Below are 13527 nucleotides of genomic sequence, written 5' to 3'. Positions count from 1 at the left end.
CGCAAGTACTTCAAGGGTCCGATTCGATACTCCAACACTCTGAATATCTCGCACACACGCTATGTCGAACTCAACTCCTATGTCTTCGCAAGGCGCAACGACTCGTACAGTGACGCCTACGTCGCAAGGCGGCAGCAGAACTATGGAGGTTCGCCCTCAGCCTGTCTTGCGACTGTCAGCGCCTTCGGGAGTGCTCCGTCTACGAGCGGAACCGACTGAGCGGAGACGCATCCAGTGGGCAGAGGACGTTGTCGATAACGAGGGCATGGGCAAGAAGTCTTCCAAAGGTAACGATCACGTACCACGTTCCACTGTAGCCTCCACTGACATTGCTCATAGTTTGCTGTATCTACCACAAGCCCCGCGCTGCTGACGAATCTTCGGACGACGAATCCTCTGGCTCTTCCTCTGATTCAGATTCAGACTCCGAGGTTGATAACAGTACAGCTAGACCTAGCAGTGGGGCTGGTGGTCATCGAGGGCGTGCGCACAAGCATGACCATGGAGATTGTGAACACGGTCATAATCACGGCGAAGGCTCGGGCAAGCCACAGAAGCGCCGTCAACGACGAAAGCCTAGCCCCAATGCCTACGAGAAGATGCCCAAGGTCAAAAAATAGATGCCGGGTGCACCGAACGTGGGGCATATCATGAAGCCATGCTCTCGTATTGCTTCTACGAATTTAACGAATACAAAACCTTTGGTGCGCCTGGTCAGTTTCAACAGGGAGTTTCAGGAGTCTCTTTCAGTACGAGACTAGATTACGTTTGCTAGCATAGCGGATTTTGCGATTGACCGTTTACTACGAAGAGTCGCATTACCTAGGTGCATCACGATCTTCTGTCATCGGGCATTTCAATTGGAGTAGGATCGTTCACCGACGAAACATCGCATATGCCGATTGTAGCTTCATTAACGTAGCATAACACTGCTATCTGCTCTAGAAGCATTATACAATGTCAACCCCATCTTCCCACTTGGAAGTGTGATGTTCACTCTAACCTGACGCCGGCACATGCATGCCGCTTGCAGCAGGACCTTCCACCCACTGCTGCGTCCCCACCCGTCGGGCTGATTTACATGTCTTGTTTGCTGATACTGCTACATGATAATTCCTTTTCGTCGAATCGTCTTTCCGCGAATCGGATGGTGAGTGAGCATACGCGACCTATCGCCGAGTACATGTCTCATCCAATGCTACAGCGACACAAGTTTTGCGGCATATATTTCAATCCCCACGGCCACTCATTCCGGTGCAGCACCTGCATTAGCCTGCTCAATCACTGCAGGAGCGTGCTGCGTGGGAATGCGGACAAGAGTCTGGGGCAGTGGAGGGTCTGCGTCCGGCTTCGCGTCTGCGTCTTCCTCTTCCTTCGGCTTTGGTAATTTTGCTTTGCATCGTCAGATGACATGAAATTTCAAAATGATCCAAGACTTACTGGACGCCATGTTGATAGCGCGGAGGACATTGTGCCAGTTTGATAGGACGGCTGCGACCGCTAGAAGGAAGACACGTCAGTATACATGAAGAGCAGATTGATCCTCGATAAACATCTTGGATAGATTTTGCGTACCTTCCGTGCCGTCTGAAAGTGTCGAGAGCTTATCAGCGAGCAGTTGCATCTGATCTGCCAGCCCTCCGCTGAGTGCCTCTAAGTCTTTGAGGTTCGCGAGTTCAGCCTTCTTCTCTGCAATGCGCGCAAGTAGGACTGGTGAATGTTGCTGTGATCCGCCCAGCGACTGGTTACGGAGATGCGACGGCAGCGGACGCGCGTAGTTCGACATGTTGTTCCTCCACAAATTGATTTTCTTGTCCCACAGGTTTTCGCTGTTATTGATATCGCTGTCGTGATGTTCCGAACGCGCTCTGCCCCACTCACGTGTCTGCGCATCAACCCTGTCATTATTTTGCCGAGCACTAGCGTTGTTGCTAAGGTAAACAACGCCCCAAACCTTCTCGATTATGACGATAACGACACGGAAACAACGATCGAGATAAACGTTAGCAACGCTGCGACTCACGCGTCTCATACCACTACCATCATACTTAATCTCGACATACCTATATTGCGCATATGGCGCGTCTGAACGAGCCGCCGATAGCACCGCAGCCTTCGGCGGAGACGATTGATGCTGGTGAGGACACTTGATGACGGGAGGGATGGCATGAGCTGACGAAACACGCAGTGAAAAGAAGATTTCTGAGACAAAATCGCGAGCTGGCAAAGTAGGTGTATACTGCTAATGTGTGTCGAGACGGCTGGGCTAACTCGGCTCAGAACCAATTCGCAGCAGTCTATCCGCATCCGCAGTCTCGAAAATGACTGCTCGCGCCTCCTCGCTGAGAATCTCTCCCTACGCGAACAGGTTCTACAACTTCAAAACACACTCGAATCCCAGCCATTGCGCCCGTCGTTTGAAAATATCGATGCCGTCAAGTCCAAGTTGGAAGCTAAGATGGCAGAGCTTGGGGGCTTGGTCGCAGAGTTGGGGCAATTGAAGAAGGCGGACCGAAAACCTCATTGCAGGACACAGCTTGCGACGCGACGAAATCCGGACGAAAAGCAATGGCGCAGTGGACTGGGATTGCAAGAAGTGGAGAATGCTATGATGCCTACCATCACAGAGGACAAGCACTATCCCAGGCGAACTATGGGGTACGTTGATCTTACCTGGTCTGAAGGAGGGCGAGTCTTGGAGATAACAGAAAGTTGAAGTTATGGATATGCTAACATAATTTAGTGCGGATGAACTGCGAGAAGTTTTGGAAGATCCCGACAGCCAGTCACCAGATATTGGGCCACCTCCAGTGTCGCGATTTGACGACGAGGGACCAATCTCCTACAACCCTGAGCAAGCAGATGCAGCGCAGCCCGAAGGGGACAACGAGGACGGAGAACCAGCGCTTTCAGTAAACCTAGAAACGCGTAAGAAGCGAAGGGAGAGCGGGCCGAAGTTGAACATTCGACGCGTATCGGTTTTCGAGTCACCACCCGAGAACACAGAGGATGGCGCAACGAGGGCTGTCAAGGCTGGCGCGAAGCGGAAGTTTAGTGTACAGGAAGACGAGGACAAGAGCCAGTCCAAGTCGGAGGCCTTTAGGTTCAGCCGCCGAAACGCTCCTACATCCGAGACTGAGGCGTCTAACGAGGATTCTGGACCTTCCTCTCCGGAGAGGCCAGTCCTTGGAAGCAGTGAGTCGCGTTGTTTGATCGCAGTAGACGTATGCTAACAGTCTATAGAACCTGTCAACACGGATCCTATGGTCTCACCGAAGAAGCAACGCCAATCTGTACAGGATAAACCCGAGAAGCCGGCCCTACCTCCACCAAAAGCTCGGGTTAGTCGCCCACGCCTCAACATCAATCGCACCATTACGCCACCCGAGATACCATTGCTTCCAATGCCCGAGCCTGTCATGACTGCCGAAATCACCCTCGACGCATTACCGCCGAAGACACCTGCCGTGGAGACTATATTCTCTCCTCCAACAACCGAACCGTCCACATCGCGACCAGAAAGCAAGGACACGCCACCACCCGGTGATCTGAGCGCGGCGGACCAGATTGGCGCAGGCAGGCCAGGGCGAAGGGCGCGTCCGCAGGTCAGCTACAAAGAGCCAAGCCTACACACCAAGATGCGACGACCGGATGCTAAGCTTGTAGACGCGATCGTCGAGAGGAGAACGAGCGTGGAGCCACAGACAGCACCGTCGACAACGAGTAAACCGACCGCCAAGCGCGAGTCAGCCGATGAGTTGGGATGGAAGCCAGTATCAGCTATCGCTGGTCGTGTTGGAGAAGAGGAGGCCGAGACTGGAAGTCCTCTGAGGCAGAAGCTGGATCGCCGAGAAACCGGCCAAGAAGGCAAAAGCCCATCTTCGTCAGATTCGATCGAAGTCCAAGCGTCCTCAGCTTCGAAGGCGATTTCGGCGCTCATAGACGAGACCAGTACCGCTAAACGGAAACAAGCTCCTTCAGCGCCCACATTGAACCCGGCGTCCGATTCCTCTTGGCAGAAGACGCAGAGTAAGCCAATAACGAAAGATCCGATTATCAGGCAAGAAGAAGGAGCCAAGGATAATCTCGCCATTTTCGACTTCACGGAGTCCTCACCCGCCGAGATTGCTGCCAACCCACGCGCCCGCATCAACGAACTCGCAAAAGCGGCTCGGAACGCACGTCGCCACTCCTCCGTCCCAACATCCTCGCTATCCGAAGAGCACAAAACCGAGCGCCCTGAAGGTGCACTTCCTTCCCTGCATAAGCGCACCGGAAGTGGAAATGTAAAGAGCTCAAGCACGACTAGTTTGGGCAAGAGTACATCATCGAGACACGTTGGTGTAAAAGACAAGAAGCCTGGACTGCCGCCTAGTAATAGCAGTATCGATATCAAGGCCAAAGTTGATGCAGTAGAAGAAGAACGAAAGATCAGGGAAACTACTGCACTTAGGGCAGAGAGGGCGGCGAGCCGCAGGAAGAGCATGCTGATGTAAGGAGAGCAGACTTGGATAAGAGGAGGCATGTGCTTTTTTGGCGTTTTGGGAAGATTGATGATGATGCTGCTTCCTCTTTATGACTTGACATAGCGATGGCGCTTCGCGAATGATACCACCAACTCGTTGCTTTCGTTCTGGAATACCATCTTTTTGTTCTGACATTCGGTCGGTGTCTTGGTACATCTCAGGCATGCGTGTCTGCTCAGTGAAGGATCCGAAGATGGGTGTATACGCATACTCTTGATGCTGCCAGGTTCTAGCAATCGAGATTGAACGCAGCTCACAAGTAGCATTTGTCCCCTGTCGTATATACGCTTTTGTCCGTTGCTCGCAGGATGAAAAGTTGTTGTGTCCCCACTATCGCAGACACCGCGTCGACGGGTGGAGTATGAGCCATGAAGAATATGGCGGTTATGTTATTTCGTATGCATCTCCGTGAAGATCAGTGCGAGGTGATCGAAACATGTTGAGAAGCCAGCGTCATACAGAACATCTTGTCATTCCGTGACGAAGGACCAGACCGATTTTCCGAGGTAGGAGAGAGGTTGTTCGCAATAGAAATTGTCCGACAGCCACGAATTCTCTCCCGTCATAAGAAGAAGGGCCGCAAGTATTTTGGCGAATAGACCCTTCTATTGCTATTTTCAGCGAGCCTGGACAAGTCCTCGGGATATATTTGGACCAGGCGGTGGCGTGATCCTTGATCATGGCTTGCATGTCGCCGATTCAAGCAACGAGGATGGACCGCACAAGCTTATACAAGCTATCTTGGCAGTCCTAAATTTCTGCATCAAAGGGACCTTATGTGCTCCTACCATCGTCATCAAGCCAAAATAGCGTCAGGCATCACGAACTTCCTGTTTCGCACTAGGAAAGCCACGCCTACCCCGTTGATACGAGTACCTACGAGAGAAGCACTGATGTGACAGCTCGCATACTTACAACCACAACGCCGGCGCAATGCAACCGTATAATTACTTCTAGAGGGAGTGTGATTGTGAACCTAATTCGCTTCTACTCTTTGGTGTAAAGTCAAGAAATAATCACTTCAACTTCAGCCCTGCTGTAGAGGTTGAAACGCATTGACCAAGCCCTAGTTGTCCCACCGGAGCTTCTCCCGGGTGGTTGAGTTTTGCACCGGTATCCTTGCCCTTGCAATTTTACCACAGTAAACGAAAGAGGATTGCAAGCAATACCCAGCTTCCACCGTAGGAAAATTGATTCGGACAGGATGCTTGGGCGAGCAGGAGCGCAGCGTTCCAAAGTCTTCACCGCATATTTTATCACTCTTACGTGAGCCATCCATCTATGGTGTTCAATCATCATTGTGTGGCATAGATCGCTCGACAAAGGTGACTGTGTTCTTCCTTGGGACTATACACATGGGCAGAAATTCGGACCATAACGTGGCGGTGCATCGACGTTAATGCAGTAGCGGCGTACCTCAGCGTCGAAATAAGATCTGCCCTGTGCTTTGCGGCTCTTTCCAGGCAATCTTTTCTATACGGAAAAAAGGGGCGTCGGGCTCGAAAAACATACCATCTTATTCGCTGACATCGAGTACTCCTGGCTAGAATCATTCACTACCTGCAGGATGCGGACCGGTCCCGGCTATACCAACTGTGGAGATGCTGGACACGAGATGCCTTCGTACATATATGTGCTATTAGCGGCGCGGACAGTTCTCCGATGCCTGTACACCTGTCGCAATTGAGCTCCAAGTCGCGTTAATAATCGCCGAACATGCGGTGATTTACCAGATGTCAGGGAGCTAGCATTGACCGTTTTGTTGTCGCTACCCGACCATTGTTCTAGAAGCATACAAGCTTGCATTTGAGGTACACTCGACGTGGGATATATAAGGTCAGCGAGATCCGCTGTGTAACGATCGACACAGCAGCAACATAGCCAGCAAACTCAGAAGACGGACAACATTCAACAGCAAGTTCTTTTTATTTCGCCAAGAACATCAACTCTCTCCGATTAGCCAACATGAAGTTCTCTGCCGCTCTTATCACAGCATCCCTTGCCGGCTCAGTGCTTGCTCGTCCGTCTTCGCTCGGAGACCGTGTCAGCCCTCGTGCAAATGGCAGTCGTCATCGCAAGAGCCATCCTGCCGAAAAACTTGGAACCAGTGTTTCTCTCGAGTCCACCGGAGGCAACACCGGACACAAAGTCGAATACAGCACCACCTGGTCCGGCGCTTCTCTCCAGTCCCCTTCCCAGGGCTACTTCAAAGCCGTCACTGGCCGCTTTACCGTTCCCTTGCCCAAGCACGTCGGCTCCAACGGTACTGAGTATTCCTCAGCCTGGGTCGGCATTGACGGTGACACTTGTGAGACCGGTCTCCTCCAGGCCGGTGTCGATATCGCCGTGGCCGATTCTGGCGAAGTTTCCTACGATGCCTGGTACGAGTGGTACCCCGACCAGTCCTACACCTTCACCGACTTCGCCGTTAGCGCAGGCAACGTAATCCAAGTCGACATCACGGCTATCTCGACGACCAAGGGCAAGGTGAAGATCACCAACATCAGCACCGGCAAGCATGTTAGCCAAACTCTCAGTGCGCCCAAGGGCTCTGTCCTTTGCCGTCTCAACGCCGAGTGGATCGTGGAGGACTTTGATGTCGACGACATAGTGCTTCCGATGAGTAACTTTGGCACTGTTGCGTTCACTGACACTTGTGCTACGCTTAGCACTGGTGGCACAGAGGAGCTTGGTCGCGCTTTGTTATACAATATCAAGCAAGGCAACACTGTGTACACTGATACTACTATCAACGGTGCTAATAAGTTTACTGTCAAGTACACTCAAAAGAAGAAGTAATGGAAGACTTTGCGGGGAGCGTGAGCTTGGGATTACAGATAGAACGGTGCATAATATGAAGGCGTTACTTGGGTGAGCGACACCCTTCTTACAGCAAATAGATAATTTATATTCATTCCATGTGCAAGTTTTGGAGATAACTGATGCTTGAGTGACAGTTCGAAACTACTCTCAATACACAACGACTTCCACATGTTGATCCGAAGCCTGTCTATTGGCCATAGCAATATCGTCGCTTACCCAGGCTTGTGAGGGATCGACTTGCTCTGAGTCTGCAAACTTTCTCGTGGCCCAGAGAACACATGTGCCTACTAACCGGTAGCAACCTGTGTCGACCATACGTAGAAGGAGAGGCCGCGATACCCCGTCTACAGTAGCGATAACATCGCCAGGCAAGCAATGGCCACTCGCAAAGCCTATGCTATACTGTGTGCGAAAGCTCGACCAGTCATGTGGCGAGTGGTGATCCTTTATATTACGAATATTTTTGCGTAACGAGACGAAGTCGCGCACCTCAGTGAGGCCCTGGGAAGCTACCACAAACTTTCCCCACATCGAGTGAATAGCTGTTGACAATGACGAAGAGTCTCCGTCGAAATTCCAGCCCGTGATGTGATCCACAGTTCCATCACTGATGGATTCAAGACACGCATCCAAGAAGTGTGCGCGGACCGTTAGGCGTGGAAGAATCTGGCTGGTCGGAATCAACCCTTCAGATCGTTCCACGATAAAGTGTGGATCTCGATCGACTCTTATTTCACCAACTCTGTGAGCAAGAAAATGCCAAAAATCGTGTACTGTAAATATCGGGGTCTTAGTGTGATCTGCACTTGCAGGGAGACTGGCGTAGCAAAGTATCTCGAGATCTTGACAGTCTACTATGCATGAAAGTACGGCCTGTGTAAAGACTTCATCGATAGTTGACATGTAATCTATCGAGATCATGGCACGTATATGAGGCGTAAGAAGGCCAGTTATGGCGAAAACCTTGTCCCTCGGATCGGATGCTGAGCTGTTCATGGACGCATGCAGGCACGATATTATGCTAGCGTCTCTCTCCAACAGGCTTGCCCATTGGGAAAGACGGTGTTTGGGTCTGGGCTACGTCGCATACAACCTGGCCAGTTGTTTGAACGCTTTTTCTGGAAATGCAATGCCGCGATCGTTCACGCGTAGGATAGCGTGTCTGGCCAGTGCCACCTCTTGCAAGACCTAGTTGTAGCAGATATTTGTCAGCCTTCTTCTTAGCTCATGGAGCGGATGGCCTTACCCACACTCGGCTGAAATATCTAAGCTTGAGGAATTCATCGAGTTGTATTAGCTCCGGCAAACTGTCGATGTCCAGGGAACCGTGGCCGTTGTGGCTCATTGAAGTCAGGATTCCGGAATCCTCTCCCTCAAGTAAATCCAAGACGAGGTGAAATCCCGCATGACTCTGTATACAGACTTCCACACTTTCAGCTCTGGTGTAAATGCGGTCCATTATGCTGACTTGATAGTTGCGCTCCGAGATCCGGTTTTGATCGATGCAAATAGCGTCGATCCATACAAACTCGGTATTAGATGCATTCCTGATCTGTCTAAGTGCAGCTTCGCAATTCATGGTGATATGCACGACCTCGTTGATATCCGTGGTATGCAGGAGACCGCCATTTCTTGTCTCTTCTTCCGAACGTATGATTATGTATCGTGTGAGATCTGCGTCACCGCCTTCGTTTGCCCAGGTATAGGACAGCGCAACATAAGGAGGCGCTTTACCAAACTCGACTGTTATCAACTGACAAAGGAGAATAGGATATTGCCCTAGCTCTTCGAACAAGTGCTTTGATTCTAGATATATTGGATTGCCGGGAAGTAATTTGAGAAGTCGAATCTCATCACGATCTTGAGCAAGGCTTTGGTAGGTATAGGGTTCCATTTTCGGTCCTGTTTGGTCGATGAAAACAGTGGCTTCATGTTCAGATTTTGTCTTTTCTGGGCCCATATCGCGTACCAGCCCACAGGAAAGGCAGCAAATGGTGTCGCCGAACACTCTCACATCTTTGTGTGCACATCGTTTAGAAGACATTGTGTATAGTGCAGAAATATAGCACCATCCATATGGGATCGTTTGCGCGCGTTGGTAGAGATCATATGTGGAGTGTCTCGGGGAGTAAGCGGAGAACCGGGTGCGGGGAGCTGCAATCTATGCCTATTGCGGAGCTGATGCATGTAGACGAGGCTGCATCGTATTGTTGCCTTCAGTACAGCCAGCTTAAATGCCAGGGTCCGAGATCGCTGTAGTTGCATGGCTTCGTTCTACATACCTAGATGCCGTACTACTTCCGATTGTTAGATCAATATATCTCGATGTGCCGTCCTCCCATCGATTGTAGAGCGTCGACCTCACAAAACTTCCAAAGCTCGGGACTTTTGTTCGGACTCCATATGTTACATGGACCAACAATTCTGTAGACATCGTGGCTGATCTCTCGTAGTAAGAGCGGTTGAGTTGCTCCTTTTACGAGGAAGATTGAATCTCCGGATACACAGCTGCTAGCAGTGAAGCCAACGTGAGCCCTTGCGCGGAAAATGTAAGGGTCATCGGCTATGATGTGATTCTTCCCTGCCTCAATTCCCTCTTCCATGTTCTCCAAGTCTTCCACGGTGGAGTCGAGGAAGTCTCCACCGTGATAAAGCGATGTGTTAACTAACCAGGATATTCGTGATGTACGAATTGGCTTTTTGTTGGCTTCAAAGAGTGGCAGAAGCTCAGCAGTTTTGTCAGAGGACGCCTCCGAACAGAAGCACAAAAATTCCGCCCAAACCTCTAGTCTTGGGAGAATTTGCTCTGGCGGGCCAGGTGTTCTCGAGATCTTAACAACATTACTTGCGGGCAGTTGCAAGCAATCGGTTAATTCCGTGCTTCTTTCTGGTGATCGAAAACCACTGCCAATTGCGATGTCACCCTCACCACTGCTGCCTCCTCCATCATGAGTAGACATTTGGTACCGGTGGGAGCTAGCCTTCAAGGCTATGGATCCGAAAGGTGATATGTGCTGATATGTCCCTTGCCGCAGGTGTGTGGTTGAAGTCGCATGGCTGGCTCTACAAACTTCCTGAGCGATGTATTCTCTGAATTGACTTTTGCCAAAGCTTGGAGACCGAGAGATATCGGCGCCCTCTTTAAGGCCTGCGAAAGAAAGAACACCTAGATCCCCACATTCTACTATACATGCTACCACAGCCTGTCTCAAAACAACGTCTAGGTTGAGCGTATAGTCGACAGTAAACAAGGCCCGTATACGAGGCTTAAGGAGGCCCAGAATCGCAAAAACTTGGTCTCTGGGGTCGGACGCGAAACAATCCATGGAGATACTCAAGTACAAAACTAGACTTGGTCGTTGTTTCAAAAATGAGGCCCATTGAGAAATTCGTGATATGTTCGCTCTGTGCTTCGAACAAAGCGCCTGAATCAATTCGATTGTGTAACTTGGGAATGGAATGACGTCTTTGTTCACATGCAAGTTCGCGACCTTCGCAAGCATCACCTCTTGTATCACCTACATGATACACGGGTCGGTTAGCACTTCTTGAAACAATGTGGACGATGGGACTACTCACCCAAACTCGGCTGAAATATCGTAGGTTGAAAAATGTCCTCAGTCTTTTCGTCATAGGATGACCTTCAAAACCAACCTTGTCGAGTCCCATAGAATACTTCTCTACAGAACTCCACACTCCGAGCGGTCCCATTATATCTCGAAAGTCCTGTCCAGGCACATTTATGCACACATCCACGCATAGAGCTTTTTTGTAGATACTGCCCATCATGCTAACTTGATCGTTGCGCTCACTGATACAGGTTTGATTGATGCAAATAGAGTCGATCCAAACGTTGACATCGTCACGAGAGTCTCGTACTTGTCGCAGAGCGTTTGCACAATTCGATGTCACTTTGATGATCTTCCAGCCTTGGTCAGTGTCTTCCTTGCTTGCATGTATCTCATCTGATTCGCTAATGTCTCCGTCTTCTGTCGCCCATGTGTAGGACACTGCAGTGTATGTGGGCGGGTTGACTAGCGATGCTATGACTATTCGGCAACATATTTCGTCGTATCCTTGTCCTGGCTGGAGAACTAGGAGCCGGAATTCCTCTCTGCCCAGACTTCCGTAATCATACTTTCTTTTGTCAGCTTCTTCTTCGTGGCTGTCCTTCGCATCATAGGCCCCAATGGACGTCTTCTCAGGGACGAAGTCTCGGATTTCCCCACAAGATACACAGCATATCGTGCTGTCGAAGACCCTCGTGTCCTTGTGGGCGCAGTGATTGTATGTCATGTCTCAAAAGACAAACATCTGATGATCCGTGGTCTCTTTCGTCGACCGAACAGCGTTAGCAAACACAGCGAAAGGATTTGTGGGAGCCAAAGTTGAAGTGGTTTTAGCTTACAAAGCCCTGAGGTACAAATATCAGCATTGCGGGGCAGTGCATGCGTCGTGGTCTCAGGCTGAGGTAAGCTGGTAGCTGTAAGGCTGCTTTGCAGTCTATAAGTTACATACTATCCTGCACATGCTGGTCGATGTTCATTGTTAGTTGTTACCTTTTTGAAGAATGCCTGGCGAGGTCATGGCGGACTCTCGTCTGACAGAAGCCATGATTCCGGAAAAGTGCTAACTAGGGGCGAGGAGTATATCAGCCACGAGCACCTGCGATGAAGTCACGAAACACTTCAACATATTGGTACCTCTATGGCTCGTATGTTCTTGGGCATGGTTTTGAGAGGTTGAAGCAACGAGAGAGCTGTGTGAAACTTGGGTAGCGTGGAATGACGTCACTCGATCTTCAAACACCGAAGACTTAATGTTGCACTCCACATACCCAATGTATTTTAAGTAGATGTCTCAGAAGTACGGGAATCTGATTGCAAGTATCCTGTTTTAAATTCGTGCTGTGGACACTATTTACTTGTGGACAACACAAATTCCAATCTCGCGCTCTCACGCCCCCCTTTCCACAGGGCTTCGCATATCGATCGCTCCTTCCCAAACTTATGCACTCACTCGTTGCATCTTTAGTTCCTCTTCTCATACCAATCTCCCTCGTTTTCCTTCCCAAACACCTTCCCCCACCCCTTCTTAATCGATTCAGTAACACTAAAGTCATTGAACAGCCACTGATTCGCATGTCTCCCATAGTACCTGAAATCATCATTCCCTTCGATCTTAGCACTATCGCGCCGGCTCCTTTCATTGACCCTCGGCTTGCTGAACTCTCCGATGCCAACTTCCGCACTCTCTCTGCTCGTCTTGGTCCTGGGTACTGCGGGCGTGATAAAGTCCGACCCCGAGCTCGACATTGTTGACATTGTGGACGACTTGGAGAACTTGGGTAGCTCGAAGGAGGAGGCTCGGGATCTTCGGGCTCCGCTTGACATGGTGGAGGAACGTCCAGTGGTGCCATTGGAGGTTTGGGTGTCGTGGGAGACTTGGGTGAGTCTTGTGGTCAAGTCTCGGGCGTTGATGGTGTTGGTGTAGTGGTCTGTCATCGGCAATGTAGTTTAAGAGACGATGACCTCGCTGGTATGTTTTTGTTGTTGGGCGGTTGTGGTGTTTTGATGTTGAGGATTGGTTCTTGCTTAGTAAATCAGGAGCTGCAACATGTGTAAAAGGTTTGATGGCCTCAATATCTTGTGATGTGTTCTTACCTGGGGCATCAACGAAGTATATATGCCCACTCCCTCATCCTCGCCAAGCACACATATCTCTACAGGCTGACTGACAAGACATTATTCCCGTTCCCAAGCTTCTTAAGTGGGTCGGTAGTAAACGCATCCATGCCCACTATTCCTCACCCACAAGGCACTTACTAGCCAACCACAAACCTATACATCCGATGCTCCCCGGATTAGAATGCATCGCGGTCCAGTAATACGAGCAGCTGATAATCGAAGCCTAGACTTTCATGTCAGCCTTACGCCTCAAACGGCTATACGGCAGTCTGTGCACGGCCACCGGTCACTAGCCACCTGAGCCACATCCAATCCGAACGACTGTTAGGAACAGGACGCAAGTGCACGTCCACAAAGCTGGCTGCACGTATGACATCGTTTGCTAGGCGGATGGTCTCGTGACTGTTCTTTCCGCTACAGAAAGATCCGAGCTATCCGGCTACGTTTGGATGGGGTAGAGCCTTGCCTAGATAAGACTGGTGGCCTGATGC

At 50.4% G+C, this 13527-nt stretch overlaps 7 protein-coding genes across 7 annotated transcripts; 3 read left to right on the top strand and 4 right to left on the bottom strand.

Moving 5' to 3' along the window:
* Positions 1–61: 61 nt before the first annotated feature.
* Positions 62–620, top strand: SNOG_05312 (hypothetical protein; the record flags this gene model as incomplete). Its single annotated transcript, XM_001795667.1, has 2 exons — positions 62–287; positions 340–620. 2 exons carry the CDS (start codon positions 62–64, stop codon positions 618–620), a joined length of 507 nt encoding a protein of 168 aa, XP_001795719.1.
* Positions 621–1246: 626 nt separating this feature from the next.
* Positions 1247–1786, bottom strand: SNOG_05311 (hypothetical protein; the record flags this gene model as incomplete). Its single annotated transcript, XM_001795666.1, has 3 exons — positions 1247–1392; positions 1441–1500; positions 1576–1786. The coding sequence occupies 3 exons, from the start codon at positions 1784–1786 to the stop codon at positions 1247–1249; spliced, it is 417 nt and encodes a 138-aa protein (XP_001795718.1).
* A 459-nt stretch (positions 1787–2245) lies between these two features.
* Positions 2246–4496, top strand: SNOG_05310 (hypothetical protein; the record flags this gene model as incomplete). The annotated part of the gene is made up of 3 exons (XM_001795665.1): positions 2246–2651; positions 2812–3195; positions 3244–4496. The coding sequence occupies 3 exons, from the start codon at positions 2246–2248 to the stop codon at positions 4494–4496; spliced, it is 2043 nt and encodes a 680-aa protein (XP_001795717.1).
* Positions 4497–6491: 1995 nt separating this feature from the next.
* SNOG_05309 (hypothetical protein) lies at positions 6492–7325 on the top strand (the record flags this gene model as incomplete). Its single annotated transcript, XM_001795664.1, has 1 exon — positions 6492–7325. One exon carries the CDS (start codon positions 6492–6494, stop codon positions 7323–7325), a length of 834 nt encoding a protein of 277 aa, XP_001795716.1.
* Positions 7326–8426: 1101 nt separating this feature from the next.
* On the bottom strand, positions 8427–9393 carry SNOG_05308 (hypothetical protein; the record flags this gene model as incomplete). Its single annotated transcript, XM_001795663.1, has 2 exons — positions 8427–8537; positions 8596–9393. 2 exons carry the CDS (start codon positions 9391–9393, stop codon positions 8427–8429), a joined length of 909 nt encoding a protein of 302 aa, XP_001795715.1.
* Positions 9394–9661: 268 nt separating this feature from the next.
* On the bottom strand, positions 9662–11895 carry SNOG_05307 (hypothetical protein; the record flags this gene model as incomplete). The annotated part of the gene is made up of 4 exons (XM_001795662.1): positions 9662–10867; positions 10929–11618; positions 11758–11825; positions 11868–11895. 4 exons carry the CDS (start codon positions 11893–11895, stop codon positions 9662–9664), a joined length of 1992 nt encoding a protein of 663 aa, XP_001795714.1.
* Positions 11896–12201: 306 nt separating this feature from the next.
* SNOG_05306 (hypothetical protein) lies at positions 12202–13065 on the bottom strand. Its single transcript, XM_001795661.1, has 2 exons — positions 13013–13065; positions 12202–12938 (listed from the first exon to the last, which is right to left on the bottom strand). The coding sequence occupies exons 1-2, from the start codon at positions 13019–13021 to the stop codon at positions 12555–12557; spliced, it is 393 nt and encodes a 130-aa protein (XP_001795713.1). The 5' UTR covers positions 13022–13065; the 3' UTR covers positions 12202–12554.
* Positions 13066–13527: the final 462 nt, after the last annotated feature.

Source organism: Parastagonospora nodorum (genome assembly GCF_000146915.1).
Source record: "Parastagonospora nodorum SN15 chromosome Unknown scaffold_7, whole genome shotgun sequence".
Classification (NCBI taxonomy): domain Eukaryota; kingdom Fungi; phylum Ascomycota; class Dothideomycetes; order Pleosporales; family Phaeosphaeriaceae; genus Parastagonospora; species Parastagonospora nodorum.
The sequence above is the reverse complement of the archived record's forward strand: the minus strand, read 5'-3'. Positions and strand labels throughout refer to the sequence as shown.